Source organism: Anopheles marshallii, chromosome 2, assembly GCF_943734725.1.
Source record: "Anopheles marshallii chromosome 2, idAnoMarsDA_429_01, whole genome shotgun sequence".
In the NCBI taxonomy this organism is placed as follows: domain Eukaryota; kingdom Metazoa; phylum Arthropoda; class Insecta; order Diptera; family Culicidae; genus Anopheles; species Anopheles marshallii.
In genome coordinates, this window is record NC_071326.1 from 57,856,931 (window position 1) to 57,875,853 (window position 18,923).

The 18,923-nt window shown below is 45.5% G+C and overlaps 1 protein-coding gene and 1 pseudogene across 1 annotated transcript; both read right to left on the reverse strand.

The window, feature by feature from the left end:
- Positions 1–924: 924 nt before the first annotated feature.
- LOC128718230 (uncharacterized) lies at positions 925–1,989 on the reverse strand. Its single transcript, XM_053811895.1, has 2 exons — positions 1,791–1,989; positions 925–1,586 (listed from the first exon to the last, which is right to left on the reverse strand). Exons 1-2 carry the CDS (start codon positions 1,987–1,989, stop codon positions 925–927), a joined length of 861 nt encoding a protein of 286 aa, XP_053667870.1.
- Positions 1,990–9,430: 7,441 nt separating this feature from the next.
- Positions 9,431–17,845, reverse strand: LOC128718231 (uncharacterized; annotated as a pseudogene).
- Between the last annotated feature and the right edge of the window lie 1,078 nt (positions 17,846–18,923).

An 18,923-nucleotide genomic window follows, 5' to 3' on the forward strand; every position in this document is an offset into this window, starting at 1 on the left:
CGGATTAAGAAACTAACCGGGCACTTTAAACAAAAAAAAAATAAAAACAAACTGTCAGAGAAATGGACACATCTGTCCTCTTTATCAAGGGAGTCAAACCTCTGATTATGGGATGTCACATCCCATAGGAGGATAAACATCTCCCAACCTACTCAGAAGAAGAAAAAACTTGGCTTGCCAATCGTACGGCGAGCTGTAAGCGGATAAGCCTGGAAACGTCAAAACGCATACAAAAAACTGGCTTAGAGCATGATTCCGGCCATTATTGGGGTAGATCACGGTCTAAACCAGTTTTTTTTGTATGCGTTTTGACGTTTCCAGGCTTATCCGCTTACAGCTCGCCATACAAATGGCAAGCCAAGTTAAGCCTAGGAAAGAAGGATTAGATTGGTTTCTCAATGAAAGTACTCAAGTACCCAAAACCTAAACTCGACAAATGTCAAAACAAAGAATTTTGCTAGCTGGTCTGAGCCAGGTAGGCCATGTTTCCCATGTGCCAAAAAGGTAAATAATTTTTTTTCAATGAAAACAACTAAAAAAAGATTATTTTAATAATCAGACTTGTATATCATTTCATTGAATTGAAATAAAAATTAAATTACTAAAGTTAAATCGATTTTCCTCAAATTATAGTTTACAAAAATGATTCTTTATGTCAAAATGCTATGTCCTTTACGAATCTGTACAGAATGATACAGCCTGGATTATTTGGCAGATACAGGCTTAAAGCTTAAGCTTTCTAACTTTTTGGATGATCTACCCCATTACAGGCAATTGTACATCGACTTACAGTCTGACAAGCGATGTCCTTTCAGCAAACAATTAAAGCACAAATCTAACGACTTCAACACATTAACCCGATCTGCTACGGTCATAGATCCAAATTTAACACAATTAGAAACGGTGTGTGCTTCCTGACAGATGTCACATCGTCGGGGTAGATTGTTGTTCAAGAGCTACTCCCTTAGATCTTGGTGCTTCCTTCTCAAATCGGGATTTAGTACAGTCCCTTTTTGCCATTAACAAAACAGAGCTTTGATCATCGATGAATTTCAAAAATCTTACTAGCGTCAGTTTATTCTCATTGCACTCAGCTCGCTTTTGACACCACAGGTGCTTCGTTTCCGAATCTAATTTGCTCACTAGTATGTGTATCAGCCAAATGTCTCGACTGTCCTGTTGCAATGCATCCAATGCGCGTATCATCTCATCCGATACATCATGTAACAGCCGTAAGCCGTCTGCGGATGGTCTATTCATTGGCGTCTGGTTGAGGAAGCGATCGATTTGGTTAGCAGCAGCTTCCAGTGGCTTATTATACCGTTGTTTCAGCTTTTCTAAAGCAGGCTCGTAATTACCATCTTCAATCTTAAAGTGTGATATCAATGCAGCTGCTTCATCTGATAAATTCGTCTTGAGGAAGTATAGTTTCTGGCTTTCTTGTAGCGATACATTTCGATGAATCGCACTGTCGAAAAGATCATGAAATGAAGCCCACTTCAGTATATCTCCGTCAAACGTCGGAAGGTTCATTCGAGGCAGCTTTAAATCGATACGTGGAAGACTGTTGCTGACAGTAGTCGATTCTGCGTGTGGTTGAAATGTGGTGGAAACCACGCATAAAAACTAAACTTGCTGCTTAGCCAATAATTGAATGGCGTCCGCACCATTTTGAACGCCGTTTGGAGCACCATGTAGCGGCGAGCTAAAACGATTTTGTACAGTTAGTAAAGTTGTTTTTACCGCCACAATCGTTTCTTCAAACGTCGCTTGGTGCGAAATTAAATCACTTCGTTCATCTTCCGTAGCACACTTTTCTACGATCTGCTCCTGCAGCTGCTCATATCGCTCCCAGAGGTCATCCACCCTTTGTAGGTTGACGCTCACTTTCACACCGTCGTACTCGGTCGCTATTAGTGCTTGTGGTGCTTCTTTTATCTGCTGCACCCGTTCGTCTAACAATATGCGTTTCAATAATAGCGTCTTCATGGTTGCCTAAATCCGGTTCGAAGCACTATGTTTAACGAAAGTTTAAACCTCGTGGTCTTCTGGATTGTCCGCAACTGGTTTTATTTTTCATGTAACGTTGGCTCTCAACCCGTTTAAGTCATGCGATCGACGAGTTTGACGTATGCGTTTACACTGACCGATGCAAAGCGTAATAATTTACACAACAATACCGTTATTTACCGGTTACCGTTACAGGTCTATCATTACTTTGACAGTTGGAAAATTCTTTTTCGAAATGTTCAATGAGCAATCCGAACATGAACAAACTGGTTTCTTGTTCAATGTTCAATGACTGTAGACTAGGGGTCTCCAAACTACGGCCGGCGGGCCGCATGACGCCCTCGAGAGTCTCCAGTGCGGTCCGCGACGCTATTGTTGATATTACCATTTTAATGAAAATGCTAACAATACATGAAATAGGCAAGGTGTAACTGTGAATTGTTCAAATATAAATTACTGTAACAGTTAGTAGCATTTGATACTAAAAAAAACTATTTGATGTGAAAAAAATCATCTTGAGCGTATCATCTGTGTAACTTACCCGCAAGATATAAGGTTTTACAACAGATAGAAAATTACGAGTCCTACTTAATGGCGTAAGCTTATAATATAAACGGGGTGATTGATAGTGTAGAGGCGCCGGTTGCCTCTAAGGGGGGGTTTCGTTCTTCAAATAATTTAGAAGGTAACACTTTCTTTTCGTTACTTCACTAGTAACTTTATTTACTTGACCCTTTGCCGGGTCGGATCGAACTGAACTGGTTGAGGATTTTGGTCTGTTTATATACATCAAAAAGATGTCGCGCAACTACAAAAGAATGTTCCAGAAGGATCTGGAAACAGAAAAAATGTAGCTTCTGTTACGCGCGGAATGATGATACCGATGATCATCGGCTATCATCCTAGCGTTCGGGATTGTTCGGAATTGTTTTCGAACGGCGCTAGTGTGAGTGTGTTAGTTGTTTTGCTTCGCACGTTGAGCACACTCTCCCGATATCTGCCCAAAGAGCTCAATCACTAGAGCTGATAATTCAACAATAAAATGCTTAGGTGCATTGGTAAACAATATAATGAGCTGTCACTAGAAGATTGAAAGATGAATTTGACAGCTGTCAGGCGAGAGGTTCAGAAATAAGCCTGAATTTGGTTACGGTTTTTTCATCTCACCCTCTTCAAGGGTGCAGGGCTCTTCAAACTTTTCAGCCCGCGGGCCGCATTGGTTAAAACTATGATAGCGTGGGGGCCACTTACACGTTACAGGGCTTTACGTTAGAAAGGATATGGCGAATCCAACTTACCGAACACAAATAAATAAGATAGACATGAAGATAGATATTCTCACAATAAACGTTACTGAATCGCTAGAACTGGATATGGAAGATTTTGGGCCTTCTTCTTTTAAACAATCGTATTTAATTCGAATCTCGATTATCTCTCTTTCGTGCGCTAGTTCAATCTGACACTTTTGCTGCTCGTGCTGAAGCTTAAGCGCGTGCAGATTTTTAATCATCCTGTCGTGTAGCCAAGAACTCGTTCGTTTTACAAGCGGTTGCGTTTCTCTTACAAGGTTTACGATTTTACTCGGTGACAGCGGAGCTTTTTCCTGAATCGATTAGAACAGAACTAGCAAGGTGGTGGTTTTGTTTTGGAATAGGTTTTAAATCCAACAAACCAGCCAAATGCGTGTTGACGATGACGCGGGGATTCTCGAACCGCTCCTTAAGCTGTTTCCAGGTTAACTGGAAATTATTATCCTGGATCATTTTCGCTGTGATCCATCCAGAAGCATCACCGACGTTTCCAGGTCAACTGGAAATTATTGTCCTGCATCATTTTCGTCGTTATCCTTCCAGAAGCATCACCGACGTTTCCAGGTCAACTGGAAATTATTGCCCTGGATCATTTTCGCCGTTATCCTTCCAGAAGCATCACCGACGAGAGCCTTATCCAGATGATGAAGTTTCATGGCGTCGGATACGGTGCTGCGAACGACGATGTACTCAAACATTGTTTGAAACTTCGGCCAGTTCTCCACCTTCCCATCGAAGCTGGGAATCGGAGCTCGCAATTGCTGATGCTGACACATGATCGGGTTCATGGTATTGACCGTGCTATTAGGCGGAGTAATGGTTTGCGACGGTGCTATGGATAGCTGCTCGAGTTTCTCCATTGCTTGGGTGTGAAGAGTGTCGCAGGCCAAGAGCATTTCATCCTGTTCTTCTAGTTTCGATTCCGGGCACGCTTCCATTATTTCGCGATGTATTGCAGTGTACTCCTGATAGTGCACATCGAGTTTCTTCGCAAAAACCTTCAGCAGGGTTGACGTCGCCTTTGCAGCCTTCGGCTTCTTTCAAACTGCGGTTGATGAGCGTGACCCTCCGTTTGATTTGGCCACGCTGGTGGATGAGCAGCTTGAAGTTGTTGTCATCCTTCTTCTCCAGTGTCTGATCGAGTCCCATTTTGCTTGGCACAGGCACACTACACACAATATAGTTATCACACTTCGCGTTGTTGTAAGCCACGCGAACGTTTTTCACACTTCGCGCTCGCAGGAGCCGGAAAAAAAACTTGTTAGGTTCTAGACCGACAGTCTGGTGTCCTTGCAGGCTGCTCGGAAGTCACCAGTGGCACCAATTAGCGCACTAATCGGCAGGGACCACTTCACTGGTCGCTTCGTGGACCGGGAGTGCAGGTTTGGTTCTGCTGGTTACCTGGGTTAACCAGAGAAGGCTCACGGTACCGAACGGCTTGGTAGGGACGGGTTGCTTCCTCCAGCCGGCTAGTTGACTAGGGCAGGTTGAAAATACCGAGGACTGTAGGCCGGTATCCGGTTCGGGATGGACCAAATGTAGAGGCGTCGGTTGCCTCTAAGGGGGGATTTCTTTCTTCAAATAATTTAAAAGGCAACACTTTCTTTTCGTTACTTCACAAGTAACTTTATTTACTTGACCCTTTGCCGGGTCGGATCGAACTGAACTGGTTGAGGATTTTGGTCTGTTTATATACATCAAAAAGATGTCGCGCAACTACAAAAGAATGTTCCAGAAGGATCTGGAAACAGAAAAAAATGTAGCTTCATCGGCTATCATCCTAGCGTTCGGGATTGTTCGGAATTGTTTGCGAACGGCGCTAGTGTGAGTGTGTTAGTTGTTTTGCTTCGCACACTTCGTTTTTTTCGTTGCGCACACTCTCCCGATATCTGCCCAAAGAGATCAATCACCAGAGCTGATAATTCAACAATAAAATGCTTTGGTGCATTGGTAAACAATATAATGAGCTGTCACTAGAAGATTGAAAGATGAATTTGACAGCTGACAGCTTTGCTCTGAAGCTGGAAAAGCTCTGATGTTCCCAAGTAAAATTTTAATCACAAAAGAACACGTCTTTACTCTTTTCATTCTTTATTCCGAAAGACGCTTTCTAGTCCCTGCGCTATTGCATGTCATCTCTCTCCCCAGTTGCCAAACACGCAAAACGACAACCAGGTCTCAAAATCACACGCCCCTCTGATATCATCGTCATTCAAATCTTACATCATATTCGTTAAGCCACCACGGTAAACAATTCCGCTCAAGTCCGCTGCCTATCTAACACATGTTGTTGCTGATCTACATGTAGCACCACACATAGCCAGTTCGCCCTACTACTAGTCGACCACATACAGATAAAAATTCTAATTTTGTTAACTCAGTATCAGTTACAGTCGGTATCTCATTTCCTCTGCGAAACCATAGCTGACCTCTCTCACTAATTTCAAAACCAAGGACGCGACCCCCACTGACCTAATCTAAGACTGGCGGTTTCGCATCTAGACCGTACCGCTTTAAATGTTCTATTACTTTCTCCGCTGACACTATACTTTCATCTACGAGTATGTCGTCAATATAACTGCCCGTTCCCTGTTCTATTCGTTCATTGCGCGACAGCACATATTTTACAATCCTACTCATGATCTTAGGTGCATAATCCGAAACCTAATCACGTTAGACAGTGTGACTGGCCCTTATACAACACTTGCTGGATGGAAGCACATCATCGTGCCCTGGGACCGTTTACCTCCCGAGCTGATCCTTCACCTACAAACTCCAAACTTTTTAGATGGCGGGTCGCTTAGAGTGGAATAGCCGCAGCTGAGGGCCATCATCTGCAAAAATAATATAGCATTCAATTTGGATGGTGAGGGGAGGGGGGCGGAGAGGGTGATGTGGTGTGGTTGTTTGAGAAAATAATTATAATTTTAAATAATGAAATAGCTGAATTGAAATAATTTTATAAAATAGGTTCAATGCAAAATTATACTCACAATATTTGTTCTTTATTCCTCTCTTTATAGTTCTTTATTTTACTTTGCCACTGTATTTCACATTGTCTTGATTTCTTAAGTTTAGTTTTAGTTTTAGTTGAACTCAATTTGTACTTTTCTGTATTTATCTTTTGAAACTAATGCGAATGATGGCATTGCTTCTTGGATGCTGTAATTGCGGATAATTCGGGTTTCAAATTTGACGTTCCTATCGTCAGTATAGATTCCATGTGTTTGTCCGTTAAGTTGGATCTCAAATTATTCTTTACGTATTTCATTCGAGAAAATGTTTGTTCGAACAAATATGTTGTTCCGAACAGTGAAATGTACTTACATGCAAAATCTCTCATGTTTGGAAAATCTTTTTTCGGCAAAATCAATTTGTATAAATCAATTAGTCCTTCTTTCAATTTATCTTTCAGGTTATCATTCGCTTGAATTTCGATGACCTCCAACTGCAATTCATTGGGACAATCCAAAACAACTGCATCGAATTGATTTTGAAAAATTCTAATTTCTGAAGCCTTTGTAGCTGTTCTAAAAATAACCTGAGTTTTAGTCTGAATGCCTTAATATGAGTGTACAAATCGGAAATAAGATTGTCCTGTCCTTGAAGTTTAAGATTCAGTAAATTCAAGTGAGTTGTTATGTCTGCTGCAAATGCCAATTTACATAGCCAGTTTTCATCACGTAGCAACGGTTCTGGTTTGCCCTTTGTTTCTAAAAACTCCGTAACATCCTTTCTTATTTCAAGCATTCTTGTTAAAAGTTTTCCACAACTTAACCATCGTACTGCTGTGTAATAAGGCATATCCGGATAATCTGATTCATTGTCTTTCAACAAGCTTCTAAACTGTCTATGATTCAGACCGTGTGATCGAATGAAATTCACTATTTTAACTACGGGATGAAGTACACAGCTAATATCTAAATATTTAGCGCACAACGCTTGCTGGTGAATCATACAGTGGATGAACATAGGCTGAGGGACATTTCTTTTTTTGCACTCCTCCTTCACTAGTCCAACCAAACCTTTTTTAATACCACTCATATTTTTTCCCCCATCAACAGTTAAATAACTAAAATTACTCCAATCTAAATTGTATTCCGAAAAAGTTTTAACCAGCTTGGCGAAAATATCTTCCCCGGTAACAGTACCATACATGCTATGCATGGCAGCCAATACATGCTATGCATGGCAGCCAATTCTTGTAATACATTCAGGTTTTCATCCACTCCTCTGATGAACACAAGAAGCTGCGAGGTTGATGAAATGTCCAACGATTCGTCCATTGCAATTGAAAAATATCGAAAGTTTTTTGCACTTTTTTTCTGTTGATCTACAATGTTTTCACAGATATCTTCCACACGACGTGCGATGGTATTGGCACTCAAAGACAAATTTGAGAATCTTTTAAGCATATCTGGACACAGTTCTTGTACTACTTCCAACATACACTCCTTCACTAGTTCACCATCTGTAAACGGTTTACCTCTTTTAGCCAAGATATACGCAACTTTGTAACTAGCGATAGTCACAGATTCGTTTTCAGTAGATAATTTGGTAAACAGCGCTTTTTGAGATGAAATTTGGTGGTGTAGCTTGGAAAACCGTTCGGTTCGTTCTTGTCCCTTCAACTGACCATATTTCTCCTCATGTTTGGTGTGATAATGACGACGTAGGTTGTAATCCTTCATCACAGATACTGTTTCGTTACAGATGACACACAGCGCTTTTTCCCCATGTTTTGCAAAAAAATATGTTATACTCCATTCTTCTTGAAATTGCCGACACTCGTCATCAAGTTTTCTTTTCTTCCTCTCGGCCATTGAAATAAATGCTTTCGGTACGGTTTCGACTTTGTTGTTTGACTGGTAGTGGATAACTGTCGCGCTTTGGAAGGCTTCGCAAAGTAATCAATAAGACATGTCCGTCGATCGCAAAATTTATCAAGAAAATTCAAACACTCGAGTGACCTGAACATACGGCGTATTTTCGACGAATTAGCTACACACGCACACCGATGGCTCACGCTCGGCGTCGACTCCGATCGATGGGATTTAAATTTGCTGCGCCTTTTGCGTTGAAGCGAGAGCGAATGTGTCAATTTTAGTGAATCGTACTCTGTTAGCTCGGATATTCGAGGCTGGGACGTATTACTGAAATTACTGAAATTACTCTTTATGTATTGTATAATGTACGAGACAAATGCTCAGAAAGGGATCCCTGAGACATGTGTGTTATGCTGAAAACTGTTATTGTTGTTAACAAAATCATCGTTAAAAATCAAAATCGAAAGTTTTGCGGGCCGCATGGGATTAGTAGTTTGGAGACCCTTGGATTAAATCATTGATCGTTCGGTTGATAATATGTAGGTCTTGGGCATCAGGGCTTCCTCCGATCCATTTCCAGACCGATCTTATCATATCGATGCTTCTCACTGATCGCTTTTTTGGCTTTATCTGATCAAAATTTGTGTTCAAATTTTTGATATTATGTTTCGCAATGTTAGTGAGAGACCTAAAATTTAGATGAAAATTGAGTGGAATAGCCGCAGCTGAGGAAAAATCTATCGAAAGCTTGGCGGGCCACACGGGAGGGCCTCGCGGGCCGCATGCGGCTCGCGGGCCGTAGTTTGGAAACCCCTGACCTACATCATCAACACGTTGACACAGCTTGACTGTCAACGACCAGCAACTGGTTTTTTCAGCTCAGCCAGGTTGGATCACAACATCTCCCCCTCTTTAATAGAGCTGATACGCGTCGAACCTACGAGGAAGCCTTATTAGCCTAGAAGACCGGCGTGGCGAATGAATCGGTGGGTGACTGGTACATCCGGGGTTAATGTCTTCTATTTATTTATTTATTTTTTATTCTTACAAGGTGTTTAAAATCTTCTTAGACACCCTTCCGGGGACATGGGATTTTTACCCAGTAAAAAAATCTCCTTGGACCCTAGCGCACCCTCCCACGGGATCACCTTGCGGTATAACTTCGTGAGAGGGGCAGTGCTGTGGCACTCAATCTGCCTTCTGTAACGCGCTAGCAACAGTCACTGACACTGACGAACACTTTTTGACGTTCACTACACAAACATAACACAGAACACTAAACACTCAGGTGCGACCATTTAGCTGATCGTCTCTCCACTGCCGCTGTAGCTTCAGCGGGATCAATCGCATCGATGTTAAGGTGGCCTCCCACAAAACACCGCTCTGCAGCATCAACTGTACCAGGTTGGATCGGTGTACCTGTGTTCCGAATTGGCTGCTCAACTGCTGACGCTCCTCGGCGAATCTTGGACAGTGGAACACATCATGCTTCCTTCCCAGCCATGTCGCCACATCAGGGATCAACGATAAGGTCCACCTCCCGTTTGCCGCACCACACCAAGCCTGCTGCCATTTCTCCATGCTGCTCACTTCCACGGTTATAGTGGGTGGTTTCTCCGTACGTGCTTTCCGGTAGTTCTCGGAGTCCTCCTAAAATAAAGGCATTATGCCCGCAATCACGTATACCGCTTTGTACGAGATGGTACGGTACGCACTAGCAACCCGCATGGCCAACCGTCGGTATACTTTGTTCACAGCATTTTGGTGCTGTTTCTCTGATAGGATATGGGCCCAAATAGGCGCCCCGTATCACAGTATCGACGTGGCAACGTTGGGATGGAGACGCCTTACGCTGCTGCTCGGTCCTCCTATGTTTGGCGTGAATGATGCTAATGCATTTGCAGTATTCATAGCCTTCTTGCAGACTTCCTGAAGGTGCTCCTTGAATTTCTGTCGGTTGTCGATTCTGACCCTAAGGTACTTTAGGTTCCTGATCGACTCAATGCGTTTTGAGCCAACCATTATCGACGCCTTCTGAACCTGTTTATGACTGCTGATCAGTATAAACTCCGTTTTCGCATGTGCGATCTCCAACATTGTAGCTTTCATCCACACATCGATCCTTCCGACGGCGTCCGTGGCAAGCATTTCCACCTCTTCGATGGACTCGCCGCTAACCGTCAGTGCGATGTCATCCGCAAAACCGACAAGCTGTGCTCCTGGTGGCAGTGCAAGGGTTTGCACGTCATCATACATGGCGTTCCACAGGGTGGGACCAAGAATTGATCTTTGCGGAACACCTTCTGTGATGCTTGTTGTCCTCACACCTTTGTCCGTTTCGTACTGCAACACGCGTCCGCTTAGGTAGCTTCTCAGCACCCTGCACAAATACGGGGGAACCCTCATGTCTCAACGTCACCGCAATCGCCGCCCAGCTAGCGCTATTGAAATCGTTCTTGACGTCGATGGTGATGACCGCGCAGTAACGAGCTCCACATCTCTTCCGCTGGAACGCCGCGTAGCCGTTTTTCGACACAGCTTGAATCGCATCGACTGTCGATCGCTTTTTCCGGAAACCAAACTGCCGTTCCGAAAGTCCATTTTGACCTTCCGTGTGCGTAGACAGGCGTTCCTGGATTGGCATCTCCTGTACCTTTTCCAAGTTATCAATCAATCCCAAGGGTCTTAGGGCTGACGGATCGCCCGGGGGTTTACTTGGCTTTGGTATCAGCACCAGTCTCTGCCACTTCCATATCGACGGGTACTGGCCGGAAGAGAGTGTGCTTTTCAGGATGGCCTGGAAAACCGATGGATACGTCTGCATAGCTGCTTTCATTGTCTCGTTAGGGATACCATCCGGACCGGGTGCCTTCCCCGGTTTGAGGCGATCAGTAATGCTGAGGATTTCGTCGATTTTTACCAGCTCAGGTTCGGACACTGAGTTTTCAAAAGTATAGCTTAAAACTCGAGCACCATGAGCCGGGAACAAGCAATGAACATGCGGGAGGATGCAATACGCTGGACGGGATATCTGCCGATTGTCCATATTGCCGCCTTTCCAGTCCTGTCAGCGACCCAATTGGTTGAACCAGTTAGGACTTGGTACGGTTCCGATATGATGCCAATATCTCCATTTTCCTCCACCAAGATCTGCCCCAGCAGATCCTGCGCTGCTTCACAATGATTTAAATTGTGCTGGATTACTTCCATGACTTTCGTGATGGGCACCGGATACTCCCTGTTTGATGCTCATTTGCAACAGGCGCACTCACTACGCATTTTGCGTTCTTGTTGCACGAACGGACAAAATGACCTTCCTCCCCGCAGCGCATACAGAGTTTAGACCTGTCTGGGCCTTTACAATCCGTGGTTTGGTGGTCCGGGCCCCAACATTTATAGCACTTCTTGGTGGGAGGGCGTACCCGTACCGTGCATACACACCATCCGACTTTTACCTCCTCCGTTGAAGCCACAGAGCTGGCCAGTTTGGCTGGCATCTTGATGTAAGCTGTCTGCGTTCCGTCAAAAGATGGTTTTAACCTTATCTCCAGGTTCGCTGGACTCCTAAGCTGCTCAAACTGATCCCGAGGGGTCATTTCAATCTCTTCTACTTTTGTCGACACATCCATATTTCGGAGCTTAACCGTTTCCATTTGGCCCTGCATCGCCAACCGATCTATATACCATTTCGCTGTAAGAAGCCGCAATGTTGTCAGCACTCTTCTTCAGCTCGAGTGGGATGTCACTGTTACGTCCGAAGAAAGCGCCTATGCCCTGCAGGGTCGACCCTAGGGGCGGGAAGGTACGGGATCGTTCTCGTTCATTTAGTTATGTAACTAATTTTGTGACAAGGAACTCACTTGGCAACCGAGTGAGGTTGTGATGTGCCCGGTGGATGCGGTAAAAGCACTTCATCAATTGAAGTACTCCGTTGGTCTGCGGGTGCATTCACGTTTCGCGGACTCTCTTCTAAAAGGTCCGACGGCAGTTGATTCCCAGGTGGATAGCTGACGAGATATGAGCAATCAAGTACACGCCTGCGAAGTTGGTTCACGTTGCGTCTATTATGTCTGCCGGTCATGCGTCTCGATTTCATACATCACACTACCCACTCGTTTTGAGACTTTACCGGCGACCCATTTCCAAGTATTTCGGTGGAACATTTTGGCGTAGACAGGATCTCCTATCCGAAATTGTCTTCCTTTGAACGGCTTTTCTAAGTGTTGCTGGTCAGGTTCGGCTTCTAACGCTGACGGTGGGCGTAGCAACTCCAACGACGTTCTAATATTTCGACCGAACATGATGTCAGACGGCGTACGCCCGTCAACACCAGGATGCGGTGTCGAGCGATATGATAAGAGGAAGATTTCCTGAGTTATTCGAGTGGGACATTTTCCGTTCTGCTTTTTCGTAGGGCGCGCTTGAAGATATCCACGAATCGATCGTTAGACTGCGGATGAAACGGTGCCGTGGTAACGTGCTCGATGCCATTGTGGATACAAAAATTGCTAAAAGCTTCGCTGGTGAATTGCGCCCCGTTATCGCTGACTAGCTTCAGTGGTATACCGAAACGCGCAAACATATTCCGTAGAATTGAAACGGTAGCCATCGCCGTTGTGGTTGACGTTTTAACGATTTCGGGCCACTTGGAAAGTGCGTCAACGGCAATCAGGTAGTAGTGACCCTCTATTGGCCCGGCGTAATCTATATGCATTCACTCCCATGGTTTCGACGGTTGCGGCCAAGACTGTGGCTCGGCGATGGGAGGTGATTTAGCAGCTGCCATACAGGGGGCACAGCTGGCTACGCGGTCGGCCATATCCACATCTTACGAAGGCCAATACATGTAGCTGCGTGCTATCGCCTTCATACGTTGGATTCTCCGATGCCCTGTGTGGAGTTGGTCTAGGCATCGTAGTCGCAGCTTTTCGGGGATGACCACTCTCTCTTTAAAAAGGATGCAGCTTAGTAGGCTGTTGAGAGAGCGTCTTTCCGGTTGTAAAACGTTGATAGCGCTGTTCCGAATGACTCATTACGCGGCCAGCCTTCGAGAACGTATTCGCGCACCTTACGCAGTAGGGGGTCAGTCTGTGTGTTGTTCAACGTCTCTGAAATTAAGAGGAAATGAGTCGATTGCTTTTACTACCACAGACTACCTCTTACGTCATTCTCTAGTTCGAGGCTGGTGAGTCGGCTGGCTGTTGGGAATTTGGCTTCGGTGTTATCCACAAAGTGCTCGGACCCTATTACGCTTCAGAACGCGTCCATGGGAACCAAGATCAAAAAGTTCAATCAGATGGGCGCCGAAAAGCTTCAAGTCGGCTGGAGTAACCCGGACTGTAGCGTTCACTCTTTTGTTAGCGAGCGTGAATTCCGCTTCAAATTCCCCATCGAGCTGTAGTGCATCACCTGATGCAGTCTTTGCGCAGACACTAGCTGCAGTCAACGATGGCTGACCCAAATACTGCCATAACGCACGACTAATGACAGTTATGTCGGATGCTGTGTCCAGCTGTAGTCGCACGGCCATCGCTGATGGTAACTGTTTAGCTTTCTGTCTGATTTAGCATCTATTTTTTTATTTTGGGATCACGGGATGTTGCTCAACGCACTTTTCTTTATTTGCCAAGAATGCACCAAACACAACCGAAACCTTGCGATTGCTGTTCGCTTTCTTGTTCTGCTCTCTCTAACTGACGTCTCTAACTGACGTCTCTTCCTCAAACGACACTGATGCCGAGGTTTCTAAGGCCTAAGATGGTGTCTACCTGAGGAGATATATTTTGCTATACTACTCCCCTATCAGACTTGTGTTATCTGTACCGAAGCAGAATAGTCACTCTACGTTGTGAACGTGTAACACCGGTCGAAAAATCGGTGGTTGGTGTTGAAGAGGTTTGCTGCGAAAGCAATGGTGGTGGGTTTGATGGGAAGGAAGGTTTACATGAAGGGTTTACCGGAGGCGATTGTTCCTGTACCGAGTAACAGGGCTACAGGCGGTCGATGGAGATATTGTTGAACCTACCGTTGATTGAAACTTTTGTCAGTCCGACCTAATACCTTATACGGTCCCTGGTACGGAGGAGTGAGCGCAGGTCGTACCATGACATTACGGACGAAAACGTGCGTACATGTCCGCAAGTCCGAATATACGAATGTTGCTCTCTTGTTGTGCCAGGATGTATCCGTTGGTCGAATAGTGTACATCGCCTTTCGTAAAGACTGTGTGAATTCAGTCGTGTCTGGCAAATTCGTAATTGGGCTGCTGTGGAAGAACTCTGCAGGAATCCGCAGCGTGCTCCCATATACGATTTCTGCTGGTGATGCCTTTATGTCATCTTTGAACGAGGATCACGACCCTAGTAGGATTAAAGGCAGGTGGTCGACCCAGTGTGTGGTATCCTTACAGCAGATAGCAGCCTTGAGTGAACGATGCCAACGCTTGATCAGACCATTCGCCTGCGGATGGTATGCCGTTGTTCGCAGATGCTTAGTACCAAGGGCCTGCATGAGCTCGGTGAACAATGCTGACCTAAACTGCCTTCCTTGAGCCGTAGTGATGAACTCCGGAACGCCGAAACGAGATACCCAGCCGCTAAGCAGGGCAGATGCTACCGTTGGGGCAGTTATGTCAGCTATCGGGATAGCTTCAGGCCAGCGGGTGAAGCGATCGATGATGGTAAGACAATAACAAAATCCGTTGCTGATCGGGAACGCTCCAACGATGTCCAGATTGATGTGGGAGAATCTGGTTTCAGGCGACGGATTGCGTACAAGCGGGCTGTGTGTGTGACGATGTACTTTGGTTGCCTGGCGCGACAAACAATTTCGCACGAAGTCTCTGGAATCTCGGCGGATATTTAACGTGATATGATTTTTCGTGATATACGGACGAGTGATACCGGTTGGATAATCGCAATACAGTGCCATAGTGCAACCTGGAATTGGTATACGTTGAAGTACCAGGTTCGTCCTGATTTTACCGCTTAGAACGTCAGCAAGTTCAGGATCGCGGGACTGGTCTTCAGCCAATTCGTCATAATCGATGGTAGATGCATGTTGGACAGTTTCGATGCGCGACAACAGGTCAGCAGTAACGTTTTCCTTCCCTTCAACGTGACGGATGTCCGTGGAAAACTGGCCTATGAAGTCGAGATAACGAGCTTGCCTTGGAGATGATTTGTCCAGTGACTGTTTGAATGCGTAAACCAGTGGTTTATGATCCGTATATATGTGGAACGTGCGCCCTTCCAACAAATGGCGGAAGTGTCGACCGGCGAGATATACTGCAGTAAACTCGCGATCATAGGTTGAATAATTCTGCGCTGCGCGTTGTCGAATTTCTTGGAGAAGAATCCAAGCGGTTGCATTACCCGTCGACGACCTGATGAAGGGCTGCCCCAGCAGCGAAATTGGAAGCATCGCACCACAAAGACAATTCCGCAGTTCGAACAGGATGCGCAAGTAGAGTGGCCTGGGCGAGCTGACGTTTACATTCCTCGAAGGCCGTGCCTGTTGCCCTTGTCCAGGAAGGCGGCGTTTTGTCATATCGATAAACGATTCTTGGGATTCTAGCGCATGAGGAATGAAGCGTCGGTAGAAGTTGATCATGGCCAAACATTTCTTAAGACCCATGACGGTGTCCGGTCTGGGAAATTTGTTAATGGCGTCTACCTTCTCCGCTAGCGGACAAATCCCTTCGGGCGTAACACGAAGTCCAAGGAATGAAATCTCCAATTGAAAAAACTCACATTTCGCTACGTTGATGGTCAACCGGTGTCGTTGGAGGCGTTCAAATAGCTGTCTTAAATGCTCACGATGTTCCTCCGGAGACGTCGATGCAACGATGATATCATCGATGTATGGAAATACAAAGTGCAAACCTTGTAAAACATCGTGTATTATCCGTTGGAACGTTTGCGCGGCGTTGCGTAGACCGAATGACATAGTCGTGAATTCAAACAATCCAAAGGGATCGCCGTTATCGCGAGTTATCGCCGTCTTTGGAATGTCGTCTGGATGATTGGCTATCTGATGGTACGCCTTCTGAAGATCCACTTTAGAAAAAATATTCTTTCCCTGTAACTGAATGGTGAAATCCTGCAGAAACGGAATCGGATACCGGTCAGGAACAGTGTTCTCGTTAAGAGCTCAATAGTCGCCACACAGACGCCAGGTGCCATCTGCTTTCTTGACCATGTGCAATGGACTAGCCCAACTGCTGCTGGAAGGCCGGCATACTCCTAACTGCATCAGCGGCTCGAATTCGGCTCGTGCCGCTGCGTACTTGTCGGGTGGAAGTCGACGTGAGCGGGCGTAAGTTAGAGGTCCTGTGGTTTCTATGCGGTGCGTGACCGCGGTTTGCGTCGTCGTTCCAGGGGAGGTTGCAGCAATGATACCGGGAAAATCGCATAGCAATTCGGCTACAGGTGATGTGGCGTCACACACCTTCACGGTGGGCTGACGGGTAGCATCCGGCAAATGATTGCTGAGCTATCCGCTATAATAAAATTCCAATATATAATTATGCGGTTCACCACAGGTTTATAATAATAATTTTTTTTTTATTCATTATTAGTGGCAACTCGCGGGACCACTTTCTACCAGTACAAAACTAAGTGTGAAATGAATCACCTAATTCTATGTTCCCTGTCCTTTTATACCTTTCGGGAACTGATTGCTATCTAGAATCGCGCATGAAGGGGCTGTGTTGGCTTCCGGAGTGTCGGGCTGCAAGAATGCGTCTTTTTCCGTTGGGGACCTGCGTTGATCGATGACTGGTGTCGTGTTGTATGGGGCTAGCCTTCTGACGAACGGATGAGAGTCAAGTGCAACCGTTTCCGTAGGGGAAAAGTTCCAACGATCGGCGATAATGTTGTCTAGCTCCACTGATCGGATGACATGCAGACGAACGGATGTGAATCAAGAAATGTTGATACGATCACACGTGCAACGTAATTATATATATAATAATTATAAAATTAGAAATAAATTCCAAAGGAAAGCGCGGCGCAAACTTAGATCAAGGGTTTGGAGGGACTCACCATAAACTGCGATTGGCGAACCATTAGCAGCAAAGAGGAGCATAGAGGACGGTCTAGACGGGATGAAATCGGATGATTTCGGTATAACGGAGACATCGGCACCGGTGTCAATCAGATATTGCTGTTTCGTGTTGCAATCGATGACCATCAGCCGGTTGCTCACAGGCGCGATGATGTCTACCTGAGGGCCGATATTTCCGTCGTGTCCTCCGAGGCAGTCCGAGAAGGAGGACGAATCCGGTGTGCTTCCCCGCGCTGCTACTACGGCGGATTGGACGTAAGGCGGAAGTCTGGCGATCCAAAGATCAACGAGCATACCCTCGGCCATGGTGTCGTTGGCTACGCGTCGCATCTCCGCTAAAAGCTTCAATGGTTTTTGGTCTCCAAGCTCCAGGCCATACATCAGGCGGTTCAAACGGCTTCGCTGAGTTTCCCCAAAATGCGCAAGTATAATCGCATTCACAAACGCGTAACGGCCCGTCGAGGGTGCAGGTTCTAGCAACGGCTGAAGCTCTGGGAGCACTTGGAGTGGTATTTGGGCCATAACTATATGGTAACGCTTAACATCCATCTTTTCCGTAATGCCGGTGGCCGCAAACCAATGCTCTAATGCGAAAAAGTACGATGGCATATCGGTAGTGTTCATCTCCGGCATGTTTAGACGAAAAGCATTGACGGTTTCAACAGACTGTTCCGTATCCTTTGCCGTGGAGAGAGCCACCATTTGGCCATCGGAAGGACCATCCATTTGTGCTTCTGCTTTGCTAGCTGGGTCTGCATCCACAGCAAGCGTCGCTTTAGCCTTGCTCCCTTTCTTCGGACTGTGTTCCATCATCCTTTCCGTGTTCAGAGCAAACGCGTGGTTTCAAACAATAGATTGCCTGATGGCGTGTGTCACTTCGATCAGGCAACACTACGAAGCACGTTGGTCCAAAAACAAAATGGCGTCTAATGTTTCGATGCGCCTACGCAACTTCTACGCAATTTTTCTAGACTTCCTAGATCGTACCGGCGTGTCGATTATGCTAAAATGCGTAGCTCGTGTTTTTGGGGTCTGTTGCACTACTTCATGCGCACCATGCGCTATCGGGACGCTAGTTTTAGATGGAACGGAAACTCGTCAGGACACTGTTGAATGGGAACTCGCTCACTCGAAAAGTGAACGTCACTGTCCCGAGATCACGTCGGGGTCACCAGTTTTAGCTTTCCGTCTGATTTAGCAGCTATTTTTTATTTTGGGATCACGGGGTGTTGCTCAATGCACTTTTCTTTTTTCGCCAAGAAATCACCAAAAACACAACCGAAACCTTGCATTGCTGTTCGCTTCTCTTGTTCTGCTCTCTCTAACTGACGTCTCTAAGGCCGGGCACACACGGGACGTCCACGTGCTGCCCACGTCCACATCGAACTTTGTGCAAATCCGAAAATAAACGCCTATCCTTTACTGTACGCGCAAGCAAAACACAATAGTCGTCCGATTAGCCCGTATGCTCCGTACGCGTCATTCTAATAGAAGCATACGTAAAATTCAGAGAGGATCTAGGATCTTACCCCCTAGTTACTTTCATAAACATTTTCTTTGCCTTTTGAACTAAACGAATACGTTTATATGCTGACGTTAGACAAAAAAGAGTTGTAGAAATGGATAAACATTTTTCTGTTAAACTAATGGTTGTTTTGGAAATAGTTTATGATAATGAGCAAATTAAACCTTCTATTTCTCCCGGTAAATA

Coding starts and splice junctions, on each gene's coding strand:
- LOC128718230 (XM_053811895.1), bottom strand. CDS start 1,989: ATGAAGACGCTATTATTGAAACGCATATTGTTAGACGAACGGGTGCAG. Junction 1,587..1,790: donor TGCTACGGAAGATGAACGAA/GTGATTTAATTT, acceptor AACCACACGCAG/AATCGACTACTGTCAGCAAC.